Source organism: Typopeltis vanoorti, chromosome 25, assembly GCF_054136105.1.
Source record: "Typopeltis vanoorti isolate ZY-2024b chromosome 25, IOZ_Tvanoo_1.0, whole genome shotgun sequence".
Taxonomy (NCBI): domain Eukaryota; kingdom Metazoa; phylum Arthropoda; class Arachnida; order Uropygi; family Thelyphonidae; genus Typopeltis; species Typopeltis vanoorti.
Window position 1 is genome coordinate 63,755,429 of NC_143573.1, and position 18,599 is coordinate 63,774,027.

The 18,599-nt window shown below is 34.5% G+C and overlaps 1 protein-coding gene across 1 annotated transcript in view; it reads left to right on the forward strand.

Annotated features, from left to right (window-relative positions):
• The first annotated feature begins 13,754 nt into the window (after positions 1–13,754).
• LOC150092799 (uncharacterized) overlaps positions 13,755–18,599 on the forward strand; it is a 28,282-nt gene continuing 23,437 nt past the window's right edge. Inside the window, exons 1-2 of the mRNA XM_090414624.1 lie at positions 13,755–13,877; positions 14,329–14,583. Of these exons, the coding sequence (XP_090270750.1) occupies positions 13,829–13,877; positions 14,329–14,583 (304 nt within the window). The 5' untranslated portion in view covers positions 13,755–13,828. The remainder of the gene's footprint in view (positions 13,878–14,328; positions 14,584–18,599) is intronic.

Genomic DNA, 18,599 nt, shown 5'->3' on the forward strand with positions numbered 1-18,599 from the left:
AAATAATGAATTGCGTTTAAATAGAAAATTATACAAATTAGTGGGTAGATTTTTTCTTAATAAGCCCATACACCAGACATTATTCCACTTAACACTTAACAACTTCATCACATACCTCTCTGGTTGATCTGTCGATGCTTTCTTCAATCTGCTACTGTTTTCTAAGCTTGATTCTAGTTTTCAAACTCATTTTTTCCCCCTGAATAATGTTCATGTATTTGAGTTTACAGTTCACCTCTGAAAGCTGCTCATCTTTCTTTTTTTAGAACTTTATGTATTTCTTTTGAGCATGATATTCATTTTTATCTTGTTCAAAACTAAACAGTAATCACTTCCAATTTCCCAGTATACTCTTGTGTCCTGAACCAACCTGAAGATGTCGCTGTCAACAATAACATAGTCAATGGGATTTCTCATTTCTTGCATCTTCTCTCTCTAGGAATTTGTGCACTATTTTATATTTGAACGATTATAATCAAGCTTATTATTACTAGCTTTGTTCTTCTTTTGGAACAAAAGAAGAACAAAGTAGATTGTGTAATGTTGAATACTTTAGATTCCAATTTTAAAGCCATATGCAGCATGTTGGATTTTTTCTCTCTTGTACAGCCTTGACAGAAGGGGCATTCATCGTATTTGAGAAATATTACGACTGTAGAATGTACAAGATATGATAGTCATGAGATAGAAGGGTCACTTTCGCTTCTATTCCATATCATGCGAACATTCCTTTTTATGCAATTTATGCCATCTGCTATTCCTTGATCTTTTAGGACTATATGTAGCTGTTTTACTTTACACGCAAAACAGAAAAACCCAACCCAATGCAATAAAAATCAAGGTTTAATTCTCCATCAAGTGTGGTCAGCTCTAATAAAAAATCTACCTCAATCTGAGCTCGGACTGTATGAACGAGAACAAGAACACGTGACATCGTCCAGTATTGTTCAACGTCAATAACGTTTTATATCTGCATTCTGTTATTTGAGTTTATGAATAGCCAGACGGTTTTATGATTTGTATTTATTAATTCTCTTGTTTAAAACTTTAAGTTATACTATTTACCCCCTGAAGATGTAAATCCTACGATTTACGAAACTTGTCAGAAACTATAATAGTGGCAAATAATTTTCGACCTTCTATTAAAAATAAGTAAGTGAAGATTCGTGTATACATTTTTACTGACTTCCACACTTAAAATTTCCATTGTGTAATATTTCTAATGCTTGCTGAAAATAAATATACACCATGTTTTGAAATCCTAATATAAATCAATTGTTGGCCTTTCTTTGGCTAGCTCCTTTGCAAGTCGATCTTTGGAGCAGGGAAGTAGGACTTCCCACCTCCAAAAATCAGCCACAAAACTTGCGAGTGTTAAGTAGGATCACATGATGGCAGCAGGGTTGACTCCTGTTTTCTCTCCTGTCTTCAGCACATTCGTATTGAACATATTTTAATCTTTTAACAACTTTAAGTTTTTTGAAATATTGCTACGTTTCTATAAATTCTGTTGTAAATATTCGATGGTTTAATCGTTGAGAATCAAAAGTACATTCTCTCCTTTATGACCATGTATTCGGTAGCTCAAAAAAAATAACGCCGGACATATTTTTGCATCAGAAATATTTTTGACTTGTACTTTCTGGTATGAAAACATTGATAGCTTAAGTTTCTTGAAAGAATTTAAGGCGAGCGACGAACTCCTCATCGCTCGAGTGTACTCACAAGAAGTAAGATTTCGAACATGTGAAAGACCCACACCAAGAAGAGGAGAGCTAAATTATCAGCTACGGTTTGTTCCGCTCCATGCGTATTAATTGAATAAGGCAATTTGAGCGAAATGCAAGTGGTCCTTTAGACTACCAAAATCTCTGAATGATTCCGCGTGATTCCCTAATCCGTTTTTTGAAAGGGCAAGGTAGTGCTTCCACATAGGAATAAATTAAGTGTCAAAACAATCAGGCATCTATAAGTTTTGGAACAGTTTTAGAGTTATTAGGAAACCCCAGGCTTTCTTTTTTTCATACTATATGGGAAAAACTGGCTTGTTTACCATTTTAAGCAAATCTTAAGATTAATCCACTTCCTGCAGTATGCCCACAGTCTGTCTGTCTGTAAACTGCACGTGTTTTGAGGATGGTTTGCTTCAAAGAAAACTGTTCTACGTCATCCGAGATAACATTACTCAGTTGGATTTTTTCGCTCGATACTAAGTTAGTCAGGACCCAAATTGATTTTTTTTTTCTTCCCTAAGATCCTTTCACAAAAATTGCATACACAATATGCTCGCATTATTCGTTGGGACCACACGTACATGTACATTGCGGGAGGTCTCGCTGCGCGTGATATCTGTTTAATGACCTCATTCAATCGCTGGCCATAGGCGGTCCATGATTGCTGGCCTTATAGAAGTGACCTCTCTTTAAGAACCGTTTGGCTTCTGCTCTCGTAAACTGTCATTAATGTTATTAGTTACATCATGTCAATCATGAAATGCCTGAGTTGTGCAATAAATATGAGTTGTTTATACAATAAATCTATTTGTATCGTACGGACTTACTAATCACTCTTTTTAATCATTGCAAAAATGGCCGTCTAAAAAAGTGCGCGCGTATTTGATGGCAGAATCCCCTCAAAACAGATCCAGACATTAGCAGACATTAGCATGCTTCTCTTTCTTAATTAAAAATAGAATAGATCAACTGAATTTTTATTACAATTTCCTACGCGTAAAGTCGACATTGTTTTATATAAACAGTGGCGGCTAGTGACTTGAAATCGTGGGGGGTGCTGCAACTTCTAAAATATCCATACACGCTGTAAATACAGTGTATACGTGTTTGGATAAAATATCAGAATTATGGCAAAAAAACAAATTAAATACAGTTTGGTATAATTCAAAATTACTTAAAAATAAAATCCATTATCATAACCCCAATAATGTTCTAAAATAAAAACTGTAACAAATGTTTGTCTTTAATTGTAATGTCCAAATATTTAAAGCAGGGATCGGGAATCTTTTTGAACCAAAGAGCCATTCCACCAAAAAAAAAAAAATTAATTAAAACAAAATTTTGGGAGCCGCAACTTTAATTCGATTTTTCCCGGTGACTCAAAGTTGCAGTTAGTTCAAACGTAAGTAAATTTGTTTTTAATTCAGTACTTCCAGATATTAAATACCACTTTTATGTTTGCATATAAATTTTTTTATATGTTCAATAAAAAAAACAACATTAAGTTTAAGTCTTTAATCACAAAACATGTTTAAGTAAGTATAATATTGTAAAAAATACAAGATTATGTATTTTAATAGATATTGGATTGTTTTTATTTAAAATTGACTAATGAGACTTTTGATTTTGCATCTTCTCAGCCAATTTACTTAAATCTGGATTGTATGTAGCTCACTTTAATAGTAATTCGGCTTTCAAACTTTCATCAGTCAATTTGTTCCTATACTTATTTTTAATGTAATTCATTGAAGAAAAAAATTGTTCGCAATTGTACGTTGAACCGAAAACAGTAGAAAACCCCAAAAGCAAGTCGCCTGGCATTTAAATAATTAATTGGGAAAGAATTCACACATTTAAATATAATTAATTTAAATTAAATTAATTTAAAAATTTAAATTAAATTACAACATTTAAATAAAACACCACAATTTAAATAAAACACCACAAGAATTAATTTCCTGTGGTGTATCTTCCATAGTTGCCTCATTTTCTTCAAAATTTGTGCTACCATTTCCTGAAGTTTTTGTACCCAGTTGCTTTTATTTTGAATTTCTAGAAGTTCCATTTGTAGTTCTGCAGTTGATATTCCGGGAAAAGCTTCAATATCTATTAATTTTAAATTGCAATTTAACGGATGTAATGTAAATTTCATCATCTCCTGATGTTTTTTAAAATCCCGAAATCTGCTTGTAAACGAATCTAAAATTACAGTAATCGTTTCAGCAAATATTTTGCAATCAACTTTTTCTTGACTTAAATTCGATCTATAATTTATTAGATTTTCAAAATATAAAATTTTTCTTCAGTAACATCTTCGAAAAACACTCTTAGTTTCTGTTCAAAGGTAAGGACTTCCTCTAGTAATCGTAAGGCTGTGTTTCCCTTCCCTTGCAACTTCAAATTTAGCTTATTAAAATGTTCCGTCATATCAAGCAAAAAACAAAAATATTGTATCCATTCAGGATTACTGAGAAGTTCCACATGATTTACGTTATAATTTTTAGTAGTTAAGAAAACTTCTTTTAAACACTGAAAAAAACGTTTTAATGCTCTTGATAACCATGTCACTAAATCTTTATGTTGACTACCTAGTTCCTCTAAAAATGTGTCAAAAAGTCTGTGATTCAACGCCTGAAATCGGATAAAATTGATCATTGGCACAACAACATCCATCATTCTTCTTAGCTGTGGTAATAATCCCAAAGAATTTGCAACTAAAGCTTCTTAATGCAACGAAATGAAATAACTCCTTGTGGAGTACGAGTGGAGAATAATTTAACAAATCCCTTATTTTTCTCAGTCATAAAAGGCGCGCCATCGGTCGCAATGGATACTATATTATTAATTTTTATATTTTTATTCTGTAAACTTGTTTAGAAGGTTTTCTGAAATATCTTGACCTGTAGTGTGTCCTTTAAGTGTTAGCAGATCAAGAAGTTCTTCTCGAACACCGGAAGATGTGATATATTTAACCATCACGCAGCATGTTGCCATATTGGAAATATCATTTGATTAATCAACAGCAATAGATATAAAATCGGCAGAATTAATATCCATAATTTGCATATTTGAAACTTCTGCAGAAATTGTTACAATCCGTTCCTTGACAGTTCTAGCCGAAAGAGGTAAATCTTTAATTTTTTTACGTATCTCGTTCCTTATTTTGCTATTTCAAAGGATAACAAAAACTTGCTTCAGTAGTATTCGACGAAGATTTCGTCCAAGTTGACAAATTTCTTTGCTGAAGCAATGTTTTCTATTGTAATTCTTCAATAGTTTTTTTTTTTTTATGTTATCACCCTCAGGATATTTTTACTGATGTCTAAATGTTTTCCTTGGAAATTTCGTTCGACATTAGTTGATTTGTTATTTTGAAGTCGTAGATGGCAAATTAAACATTGTGGATTTCCACTTACTTCTATAAATGCAAATTGCTCTATCCACATTTTATTGAATCCTCTGTTTTCTTCGATTATTTTCCTTTTTTCTTGAACTCATACTAGGAGGTTTATTATCACAAATTTACCTGCAAGTAAAAACACAAATTCAACATAATAAAAAATAATTTGTGCATAACATTACCTGACACTAAATTAAACACCAGTTTAGTACCACAATAAATAAGTTAACTAACCAAATATTTATTTTGACAGTTAAAATCCGTCATGTATCTAAAAACCGTGGTGTTTGACAGGACAGCTGATCAATTAGTTCAAATTTTCGCCGTGGCGCTAGTTACCTTAGGCAGGGTTAACATTTAGCGGTATTTCAAATGTACGTAGTTGTCGTTCATGTCGTAAAATTTCATGCGTAACACGCCGGTTCCCGACCCCCGATTTAAAGAGACGGAGTAAACGCGATAAGCACTACGAACACTCTACTACTGGCGCAAACTGCATATAAACAACAGTGGAACTGCGCGACGGACAGTGCCGCATTACGCTAATAGCTCGCATCTCACTATGACGTGCATATGCTTGCGCGCGTAGCAAATACTAGCAAGATGACACAGTGCTGCTGCTTCGCCCTCCTAAGTGCTACAAGATGGATTTTTATTAGTTTTTATACAAAATAAGAGAATTGTATAGGATTGTTGATGATAAAATTAAATATTACATGCAAATATAAATAAATTAATAAATATATTTTTGTATCGAGAAAAATTGGGGGTGCTGCAGTTCCGCAGTGCCTATGCATGAGCCGCCCCTGGATATAAAACACCGACTCCTTTGACATTTCGATAGGATCTAACTAGAAGTCGTCGCCGGACGACGCCTGTCTTATATATGACTAATTTGCATAAACTATAACGGAACATTACCAACGTAGAATCCTGAGGATTAATTGAAGAAAATAGTACATTGTTTAGCAAGAAAAGTAGTGGCTTTAAAATTTTATTTTTTTACATGGGACCCATAAGTTATGGATCAAAGTATCCCCCCCACCACCACCCCTTTTTTTTAAAGCAACTTTTCATGGCTATTCACACAAACAAGTCTTTCACAAAATATATTATTTCCTTGTTATCAGGATATTTGTTCTTTATGATGATTTGACCCCCCCCCCCCCCATCTTGCTACCAAGAAACATTCAGTGATATTACATTAATATCACTAGTTAAGTTCTGCTGTCACATCTCCATATGTGAGCTAATACAATCTCAGACTTCGTTGGTTTATTTTTTTAATAGTAATTTTCCACTTTTTGAAAGAAAAAAAAAAATCTGATCTCCTGATCCTTAAGTAATGAATCTTCAATCCTCCAGACTTTAAACAGGATTCAAAACATTTCCTTAGGTGTTACTAGAATTGGATGAACATTCTCAGTATCTACCGTCCTCATTTGCTTTGAAATATTATCAAATTCATCAAATTCTAGTAACAAGCAAACGAGACTTTTTGCAAAATATGAAAACCAAATCCAAACAGATGACTTCCGAGTATTATTTTGGCTGAGACCGATTAACAAAACAAATAGTGCAAACTATCTGCATCGCTAACTCCCCCACCCCGAAGTTTTAAATACCTCATTTAGATAGACTGGATTGCTGGAATGCTAGGAGAAGGATCCTGAAATGTAAAGTCTGGTTTACTAAATATTTGTTATCCATTTGATTAAATCAATTTTATGAACTGTTTATTACTACCTATTATCCTTTGTACAATGATATTATTAAAGATTCTTTTAAGAATCAAAGATGGTCTTGTCACGGACATTGTTCAAAAGAACATCTCAGGACTTCGGGACTTCGGCTACACACTCATAGGTTCATTCCAACCTCTTGATATCCTAATCGCCCTGGTCTGCAGTGCTGCTCCTGAATGAAAGAGGGAAGGAGTAAGTGAAGTCCATACTTGGGTGGGATCCCTCTCTAGGCTCGTCTGCCTTGTGTTGGCCAGGGCTTCATAGCACTTCTTCCCCTTGAAGGGACATGACATTATTAATTGGATTACTTGCTGGCTCTGAAGTTGCTAAATGTAAACAAATGGAAGCGTCAGACAAATTTGAATTCTGTCTTTTCTTAGCCTGCAGTGTATTGGTGGAGTTCCCCAAAATGAATTGTTCTAAATGTAGAAATTTCTAGATTAGAACTGTAGAAGGTTCCGATTTTCGCAGAGTACTTGTTTGGTGCGTCACATTTTCGACTTTTCCATGAATGGTACTTGAATTCTGTAATTACAAAGATAATGTCAGTTTTGCTAGTGATTGGTGGAGGAAATTGCAAAAAAAAACGGCTTCGTCTGCTGTCAACATGGGAACACGCAGCACCATAATAATGCAAAACCAAATGCATCTTATTAGTTAGAGAAATGTAATAATTAGTCTTATTACTGTACAAGAATAAATAGCGATTCCTTATCCTTATAAGGACTGGCTTAAAGGGGCGAAGCAAGAATGCTTTTCATCTTCCCCGTTATCTGTAGAGGACAGTGTAGGGATAAGGTGTTATTGAACTATTAATGTTCTGATCATGGCAGGAGGGTAACAGCAATAGCCGAGCCTCAGTTAAAACTTCATTGGCTACAGCATTGCCATTTGTTACCCTGGAGGTCCTAAAAAGGACTTTTTCTTCCTTAGGTTGATATTATAAGGACTGGCTTAAAGGGGCGAAGGAAGAACGCTTTCCATCTTCCCCGTTATCTGTAGAGGACAGTGTAGGGATAAGGTGTTATTGAGCTATTAATTAAAGCTCTGATCATGGCAGGAGGGTAACAGCAATAGCCGAGCCTCAGTTAGAACTTCATTGGCTACAGCATTGCCATGCATTATCCTCCAAGAGTATTGGATTGAATGAATCAATCAAATCACTAAATTTCAATAAATAGCGATTTTTACTCTAAGGGCCTATAAATACTTTTAAAATATAAAATATTTAATGGGGTATATTAAAGAAATCAATTTTAAATATTTTTTCTCAATATATTTAAAATTATTTCAATATTGGATCACATAATTTATTTCTTTCAAATGTTTTATATAAAAGAAATAGGAATTGATTTGCTCTAGGAAAAATCTTGCACTTAATTAATGTAACTTTATTTCAACTATTTTTGATGTTTGCTGTCAGTGCTTAGTTGAAAGTTAATCACGAAATCGAATTTCATTTTGTAAATTCAAAGCAGCATTTTTCACTAATTTCACTATTAATTTAAAGAGCTAATTGTTTCGAATTATCAGTGCCGACTTGGGAAATTAAAAATGACTTTAGATGTCAATAAAATATGCGCCCGTTCACGCATGTATTAACTGTGTTCTCTATCTGTAATTATTAATCACCGGTGAATATCAGTGTCAGCAATGCATGCAGGAAGACGAATCCTTAATAGACTTTGTTGCACCGCTGTAGTCTTCCTGCCATCTAGTGACTAAACACGTTACTATACAAAGAAAATATTTTAGCAAAAAAAACAAATAAACTATTACAAAAATTGAACTAAATGAGTAATTCTCAACTTTTTAAGTCTAGTACCTACCTTTATTTATTCTTCTCAAAAATACTGGGACTTTGGGACTTTGAACAAAAGCTGAGCACTTTTTTATTATTTTTTTTCTTATAATATCCGATAATGTATGAACTATTCTTAGTTTGAGATTCACCTGCCTTGGCATATTGAATACGGAAAGAGTTCCACTCGAATGCCTTGAGAGAGAGACTGGATGTTTTTCAGCGCGCATAAACACATTGAACCTTTAGCTTATTCCTTTCAAAAAGGGGAAAAATACCCTTACATTCAGTCCCTACCTCTAGCAAATGCAGGACACCACTGGGATCATTTTGGTGATCATCTAATTTAAGATAATTACATAACAGGAATATATGCTATTAAACAATAATAAATGAAATGTTTATTAATTATACTTTAACAAAAACTAGTTATAAAGAAATGCACATACCGGCTACTGAATTAGAAACGTATATTGAATACTGTGTTGGACTTCCTTTAGCCCGAAGTACAGCACATATGCGGTTTGGCGTAGATTCCACAAGGTGTTGGATTGCATCTACATCTGCACCATACCAAGCGTTCACCAGACAGCCCTTTAACCGGCTTAAATTTAACGGGAGAGGACTTTGCTCCCAGATCTATTTTTCTAATAGGTTCCATACATTCTCAATGGAATTCGGATCAGAGCTTTGTCATGGTCCGGACAAATAGGCCCTTCAGAACACGTGCAATTTACAGACAAAAAAATACTAGTTGTGGTGGTGGGCGGTAGATAGCGTTGATGGAGATGATTGGTAGTAGTAGAGGTTGGTGTAGTGATGAAGACAGTTGTAGTAGGTGTCCTCCCGCGATGAGTCTTCGGACTCCTTGGAGGTGTCACGAATAATAATTATAATAATAAATAATGGTCGTTGAACCACTGCCGAACAATTTTTACGCGATGGGCAGTAACATTGTCACCCATGAAGCAACCCTTACCTGCTGGGGAGGAAAAAAAAAGAGTCAACATTGCAAGATGGACTTGATCGGAAACAATGTTCAAATGTTCCTTGGTGGATACCCGACCTTCCTGCAATATCACAGGACCCATCCCAAGAAGCTCGAGTTGTGTTTATGAAGCAAGCTGAATTTATTGATTCCTGGGGCTTCCGCCAAACTTTCTGCCTATCGTCGGTACAGAACAAGGTGCCGTGACTTGTCGGACTACATGACTTTTTTTTTTACTAGTGTCCAGTCGTGTTCCTGACACCACTATAGACGAATTTTCCGGTTCTTCGCGGAAATCAGTGGTTTCCAAATATTCGATCTTGTAGTCGAATTAAGACCAGCGCTTCTTTCAGTAGATTGAAATTATATTTTCCCTTCCGTAATGGATCGCTGGCGATCGAGTCAAACTTCTTCTTCCTCACCTTTTTGTAGATGACATCAATAGATGTCACACAACATTCCTTCTTGCTTGCCTGTTTTGATGCTGCGTAGTTTCAAAAAATAATAAATAAAATATTTACTTGATATTTCTCGGCAATATCTTTAGGCATGTAGATGAACTTAAAAGTAACTAAAATATTCCGATTGCAAATTATGTTGACTATCAATATTTATGCATGGCCTAATTTCATCTATACAATTCAGGCTTCTAAAATGGCGACGCAAGTTGTTTGAATTGGCCCGCTAATTAGTAGATGAAGGGTATTCATACTGTAGAAAAAAAATCAGTATAATTTTAATTAACATGAATTCGTTTTCATAAGTTAATTTCAATTTTGCTGCCAAGCTGAGAACAGCTAAATTGTAATAGTTACTGATATCACTAATAGAGCGCAGCAGTTGTCATGGTGAAATTCTCTTCGCAAGAGCTGGTATTTACAATATAGGCATTTTATAATTCAATGTAAATGTATGAAATCCAATCATTTTTCAACACTACCGCTGCTTTAAACATTTTTTAATTAAAAAAAAATAATAGAAATTTTGAATTTGTTCTTTATAGGCTAGCTGGTTTTAAAATAACTTTATATAAATAAATGAAACAAAACGAAATTACACCTTTTTTGGATCTTTATCAGTAAGCAACATATATTCTAGCCAGCGGTAACAATCGACCGTGAGATTGAATCAATCGACCGTGAGATGCGGTGATTGATTCATTCAATCCAATACCCTTGGAGGGTAATAGATGGCAATGCTGTAGCCAATGAAGTTCTCACTGAGGCTCGGCTATTGCTGTTACCCTCTTGCCATGATCAGAGCTTTAATAGCTCAATAACACCTTATCCATACACTGTCCTCTACAGATAACGGGGAATATGAAAAGCATTCTTGCTTCGCCCCTTTAAGCCAGTCCTTATAAGGATAAGGACAATCGACCGTTAGATGCGGTGATTGATTCATTCAATCCAATACCCTGGAGGCTAATGGATGGCAATGCTGTAGCCAATGAGGTTCTAACTGAGGCTAGACTATTGCTGTTACCCGCCTGCCATGATCAGAGCTTTAATAGCGCAATAACACCTTATCCCTACAGATAACGGAGAAGATGAAAAGCATTCTTGCTTCGCCCCTTCAAGCCAGTCCTTATAAGGACTTATTGCGAGTGGGTATCGTGTAGAGTCCTTTTAGGACTTCCAGGGTAACAAATGGCAATGCTGTAGCCAATGAAGTTTTAACTGAGGCTCGGCTATTGCCCGTTACCCAGCCATGACTAGAGCTTTTAGCTCAATAACATCCCATCCACACAGATTTTCTTCAGTTCTTTTAAGAACTTATTGCGAGTAAATTATACCGTCGGTGGTATAATTTTTGATAAAAGATTTTATGCGAAGTGTGTAATTTAATCACGTCTGTTCTATTCTATTAGCATTTTCATTAAATTTTATTTTAATTTATTTATTTATTAATGAGGGTGTCACTTTATTTTATTTTACTTTTATTCATTTGCAATTTTTATCCGAAAATATTACTTCTTCACTTTTATCCGAAAATATGGTCCTTAATTTAATTGAGGAGCACTGACTTAAGAGGTATGAAAAATATTTCATATAAATCAACGTTCCTTACGCAATACATGGTAGTAAAAATTCACACAGCACACCCGAAGGAGGTTTGTTTTTGCTGTTCTTAATCACTACTACTACTTATGCCTCCGATTTTTACATTTACTTGAAATGAATCGTTTTAAAATTGTTGTATCGCAATACTAGATGGCAGCACTAGTCAAATGCAATATCACTATTATCAAATTATAACAGATCCAATTTTACCATCAGAAGTGGACTTTGCAAGCACAGTTTATAAATCAGATACAATGACGTAATTGTTGGAATTTTTCTTCTCTTATCACTAAAGGCTTGGCGTACGAGCTCAAGGTATAATAATCTGTCTACACGAAAAATTGATCCAACGAAGATAAAAATGAAATAAGTAAATTATGAGATGCGTGTATGAATAAATAAATGTCAATGCAATAATCATACATTATTGTTGTCTTTGTAGAAATTTGTCAGGCATATATCTTCTACGAAACCATAGAAAGACAAATTTATGGCATTTCGCGGTTGAAAGCACAATTCTCAACACAAAGCACGTTTCAGTGTACTTTTCATTTCGATTCAATAACATTAAATGCTAATAATTTTCGAATACTTGCTAAACGGATTAAAAAAAAAAAAACACTTAAAACAAGTTGACTTCTACGACTATTTTATGTCGTCATATTTTAATCCGAAAAATATTCTTTTTTTTTTTTTTCCCCCTCCTAAAAAGTCCTTTCGACTGTGTGGTACGATATCATTCTGACCCCATTACAAGCGAAATATAGAACGATGTCGTACGATCCAAAGTCGAAGGACTTTTTTAGAAAAAAAAAAAGGATTTTTCAGATTAGAAATAGAACATCATATCTAAAAAATCAAGAATGCCGCTAACTACAAACAGCATCGAGTTAGAATTGTTTGATTTGTAATACATGGTAAGTGGATATTACACATACAGGCCACTGGATTAAAAACCTTTCTGCAGATGTACGTAAACGTCTTACGCAGCGTATATGCAAAATATTTGGTCACGTGTTCTGGGCAACTATTCAAGGATGCTGCTGATCAGTAGCGTTGTTGATCACAACTCAAAAACGAAGGATCTTTCGGAGTTCGATAAAGGGCTTATTGGGAGTGTTCGTTTGGTTGGAGCCACGATTTCGAAAGTGTTGTATTCTTTAAAGTTGTATATTTAAAGGTGGTTGCTCAACCGTTTGCCTTTCTCCTTAAAAAAAAAAAAAAAAAAAAAAAAAAAAAAAAAAAAATAGAGCTCCACCTATTCATTTCACTTATTATTAGTGGTACTGGCTCACTCTCTTATGCAACGCCATCTACTGCCCACCAATAGCATTTTTTATGTCTTGTAAATTGTTGAATTTATATCAATATTCACTAATAATGACGTACGTTGAAAATTATAGAAAATAATACGCTACATACTTAAAACAAATTACGTTTTGTCGTATAAATCAAGAGAACTTAGTGGATATTATTTTCAGTAATATGCCTTATCAAACTGTATGGATTTAACGGAGGAGACTACTTTCATTTTCTTATCCATATACGGATAAAGTTCAGAGGTGGTTATGCTCACTTGGACAGTTTCAGATGCATCTTCTTAAGGAATTTTGAATAAAGGAGTGGTGGTTGTTAATTTAAAATATATTAAATGACGGCTACAGATTGTTAGTTTCCGATATCCACACGAAATTTAAATTCAACTGTATCCAAATCAATAACCTTGGAATAGCTAAATTACCAAATCCGAAGAGCATTAAGGGGCAATATATTTCTTTATTGTCCCAATACTGCATGCTATTTGAATGTCTTACTCCTTTCGAAGATAAGTTCTCGAACATGCACATCAACAAATGAACACTGTCACGTTAAATTATGTGTGCTGATGAGTTGGCAAGTAATTCATTGTGAGTATAACAACGCTGGAATGCTAAGCCTGAATTCATCTGATAACATTCCTATCGTGATAAGCTAACGCCATTGTACTTTTAAAATCTCGACTGTACGATAGAAAAGTGATAATAGTTGATATAATCACTTTAGTTTTCAAATAGTTTAAGAGCAACGTCAAAGCGATTGCCATGTTACTGACTGAGCTATGGCCATTAGAGGATTCTGTATATTGTTTATGGTACTATTTTCTGTAGGTAAGTTTTCTTATGCGGACAGTTACAATATATTTGATTTTTACGCAATAAATGTTTAACCATCGCCGAGGGTGAGAGCGTTCCCTCAGCGTTCTGTAGAGGACGACGTTTCTTTTTAAGACACAAGTCTTAAAATAAATCCGCTAACACCATTTGGTGAACGAAAATACATCAGAAAATTTTATTTATTTATATACATAATTCTCACTTGATGCAGCTTAAATATCACTTTCTGCAGTTTAAGTAAGAAGATAAATGCATTAGAAGGTATTAAATTAATTTTTAATATTTTAATAATAATTCTTTCTCTGTTGACCCTTAACCTCCAACATTTGCTCTTGCAGCGAAAAATCATTTGCCATTGCAATGCATTTAATGTCATCTCCATTAAGATAAACAGCTGTCACAGAGCGCCCAAGCTTATTGATATTTTTACTCTTCATTGTTCCAGAGCTCGTCCAAGCAAGAAAGTGTTTTCAGTGTACTTGGAGTAGCACAGAACTTGAGGCCGAAGCTGTGCTCGAGTTGTCCACAAAAGCCAGAGAACAAAAGACCATCGCAGATCCCATAAACAATCCTATTTTCTTGCCATATTTTGACAGAAAGAAGTGGGCAACCCCACCCAACAGGACTCAGTTAGAGAGTGACTGCCAGCGATGCACATTACCCAGTGGATTCTGTACAAAGTGGATTTTCTTTTCAGCAAGTAAGTCGATATTCATCTTCTGAATTCTTTGTAAAGCATAGAGCTATTATATAGTTTTCTCTTTATTATGTGAGCAATATATTAATATCTAGTAGACAAGCGAAAACAATGAGAGCATTAAAAAATATGCTGGACAATATGCAATAAGCCTCACTTTTGGCTGGAAGTTCGGGATAATATATTTTTTTTGTTTCTTGTTATTGCTATATTGTTTAAGATGACACTTAGAAATGAATAATTTTTTCCTCACAATTAATCTCCACTGTTGGTTGAAGTAAACGCCATTTTATTCCAATAAACGCTTATTTTCGCGGTGGAAGACAAAATTTCATTATCGAGTGCCATAGTAGGAACGATAAAGTTGTATAAAAGAAATCAGCACCTCTTTTTTTTAAATAATCAGGATTCGCTTATGATTTATGAATTTCAAATTTCTGGGTTCTCTATTTGATCTCTTAAGTAGAATAATTTTAGAAAGTTAGGAACACACGATATAGGCAGTTGCTACCATTCGAGTTTTCCAGAAGCGAAAATTAAGGATGTGACAATGCCATTCAGAAAAAGTAAGAAATTGTTCAATACAAGTACTTATAAATATATAGTATGAGAGGGAATATGAAAGAAGAGCGAATTTGTTTTGTCAAAAAGTATTGGGTTAAGAAGCAAATGATCCGAAGAAATGGATGCAAATTTTGGGATGTGAAATGAGGTTGATGGTAGAAAAAGATTTGCATAAGAGAGACGGCCTTCACTTCAATAAATCTTGTATTGGGAAAAATCATTCAGTAAGATATAAGGCAGAGAGTCAGGGAAACTAGATCATCACGAGAAGGATGAGAATGATGTGTAAGTGCAACGCAACTAAGTTATGCACATGGCATGAATCTGGTGGAAGGGTAGATTTGTACGCATTGGGTTCTAATTTTGAATATGCATGTGGGAATATAAGAATACAAAAATGCCATCAGGAATCAAGGGGTTGAAATTGTCTTGACGTTACGTTGTCCGGATCAGCGAAACGTAGCTCTCACATTCAGAAACTGAAATCGAGTGTATAGTATTTTCAGGCAGAAGGGGGGGGGGAACTACTAATATCAGATGATTTGAATCCAGTTAGTCTTCGATTATATGCTTCTATATCCTATCTGGTGTGAAATGGAAGATAAAAGGATGAATTATACCATGTGATTGTTGCTGAGGGCAATGAAACACATTGCCAAATTATCCAAACTGATTGGATAGCAGCGAAAACTCAGGAAGTAGTAATATGGGAGCCACTATGAACAAGATCAAGATAAGATAAGGAATTGTGACGTCATTGGTTGAAAAGATGATTGACGTCATTGTGTCTGATATCATGAGTGTGGAATGTTTGGAATTTTTCTGGGGAACGTGTGTTGTTGACGTCACGTTGTTTTGTTCGCGTATGGAATTGTGGGTGATGGTTGGAGATAAGGAATCGTGTCGTGGTTGGTGGGGGATTTTAAACCAAATAGGGGTAGGGTGAATGGGGGAAGAGACATCAGTGTCCTGGAAGTGTGTTATCAGACGTCATTTGTTAGTTGTAAATAAGTGATATTATTGATTTGAATGGAAAAGGAAGATATATTAGTGGATAAGGATTCGTGCCATGATTGGTGGAACACTTTAAACCAAATAGAGTAGGGTATATGGGGAAAGCGACGTCACTGTGATGGATGTGTGTTGTTGTGAGATGTAGATAAGTGAATGATGTGTGGGTGATGGTTAGATTTTAAGATAGAGTTTGCAATTTTGCTGAGGGCTCCATTTGTCTGTGATATCCTGTTGCGTGTTTGGTTCGCATATGAAATTGTGGCATTATGAGCTTGGAATTTTCTGGGGAACATGTCTCAGTGACATAACATAGTATATTTTTGTTCGCATATGGTATTGTGGGTGATGGTTACAGATAAGATAGGGTATGGTGTGTTTAGAATTACGCTGGGGGCCATCTATCATTGATGTCAAGAATTTTCTAATATAGGTTTATGGTAATTTTTATTTTAGAGTCAAGAGATGGCAGCAGCATTTAGACATTTTCTAAATAATTAATTATAGATTATCATTGCTTTCCCCTCAAACACACTTTTTTTCTCATATACATAACACATCCGAATATTTTGATTGTCTAAAATTTTAATATCTTAAACTATATTACTTTTTCTAATTATTGTTATCTTTATTACAAAAGTTTTCGGCTATTGGAATTTTTAGTTTAGAATCAAGAGATGGCGTCAGCCTTTAGAGATAAAAATGAGTTCTTTACAAGAATATTCACAGAGAAAAACTCGAAACATGTAATTACCTAAAAATATTTCACAATATTTAGTTTACACTCTTAACATTTTCCAAAGAGTTCAATAAAGAAAATGTTTGTTACTCACTGTTTCTTGGTTACATTACTTAAAAATAGCTGGTCATGCAAAAGAGTCCTAAGAGTCGGATACCATGGGAAGCACAGATCCATACATTTGATATTGCGTTAGTCTGGAAATGACACCATGCCTTGCTAAACTTTCTGTGTATTCTTTTGTCACCAGATATACACAAGCAGTTTTTGTATAATGTTCGTAAATATCCCAAAATAAAGAATCTTTATCGAATTGAATAAAATCTTGAAAGTCTAATTTTACCATTGATGAATTTAAATGATTAGCGATAATTTTCCCCCATGATACGAATAGCTGGTAATTCAGTTTCCAAAAATAGTAAATGATTATCAATGTCGTACATTTTTGGTGAAAATCTCTCAGCTTCTTCCCAACTAATAGAAAACACTTTACTTCCATCAATCCTGTATCATCTAGCATTAGTTCCCTATCTTGGCATTTCAGAATATAACACTGACCGACGTCCAATTCGTAGTCAACTCTTCTTTACAAGTAGGCTAGGATATCAGACCACTTCCTGTATAACTTTTCCCAAGTGGTCCTGGATAACCACATTACAATGTACATATCTTCTAAAATAATAACAGATTTCCATCCTTTTAGCTATGTGAAGAAAGAAAATTTCAAAGACTTTAGTGGCTCACCCATTATTTTACTTTACCAGACACAAAACACCACAATAGCTGCACTGGATGAACGAATTGCAGTAAGTGCACTCAGCTCGATTGTTTTTCCTTATAGTACTGTTTACTCTGACCGTTTCTTCAAAAATGAAACTTTCGCACGGATGACTCATGGACATGTTTTCACATGCTGGTATAATATTCATGTGAACATTATAAACACCAGCATCATGGGGCAAACTTTATCTCTGTGGTTCGAATGGTATTCTATATTATTTATCGTTATTATGTTAAGTATTTTTATCCTCAAACAACGTTTTTCGATGTAAGACCATGTGACTAGTTCCGTCACTCATATATCCGAAATTGTTGGAATGGAAAAAAATATCATTAGGTGGTGCAGGTGAAAGGGTAGTCGAGAGGGTGACACTAGTCTTCCCTACAATGCTCCCCCCTCCTCCAGATGTCTGCTCAGCCAAGGGGAGATGAGCGAGCTCGCCATTTGCGGATATCTTTTAGTGATGTCACCTCCAACTAATACTCATAACTTTGGAGAAAAAAAAAAAAAAAAAAAAAAAAATTATTTATTTATAAATAAATATTTGTTTGAAGGTAAACATTTTATTTTTCTTTACATTTTTTTATATAGTTATTTTTGATCGTTGACATTGATATCGCATATTGTTTTCAAGAAATATGGTAACCCTACTTTCAGATACTTGTTAAGTTTAAAGTCTTAATTTCTGTTAAGTTATGAATGTGAAAAAAAAAAAATTACGAGTGAAAAAAAGCAGTTTCTGTATGTCCATGAAGGATACATAAAAAATAGATTTTGAAAAGCATATTTGAATTTTGAGAAATGTATCTTATTAAGAAATGTGGGAAAGCAGGCTGAAAGCTACAGAGCAGTTTTCAAAAATACAAGGCAGTCGGGATTTTGAGCTTCGGTGACCAGATGTGATGCATCCTCAGAATTTATTAA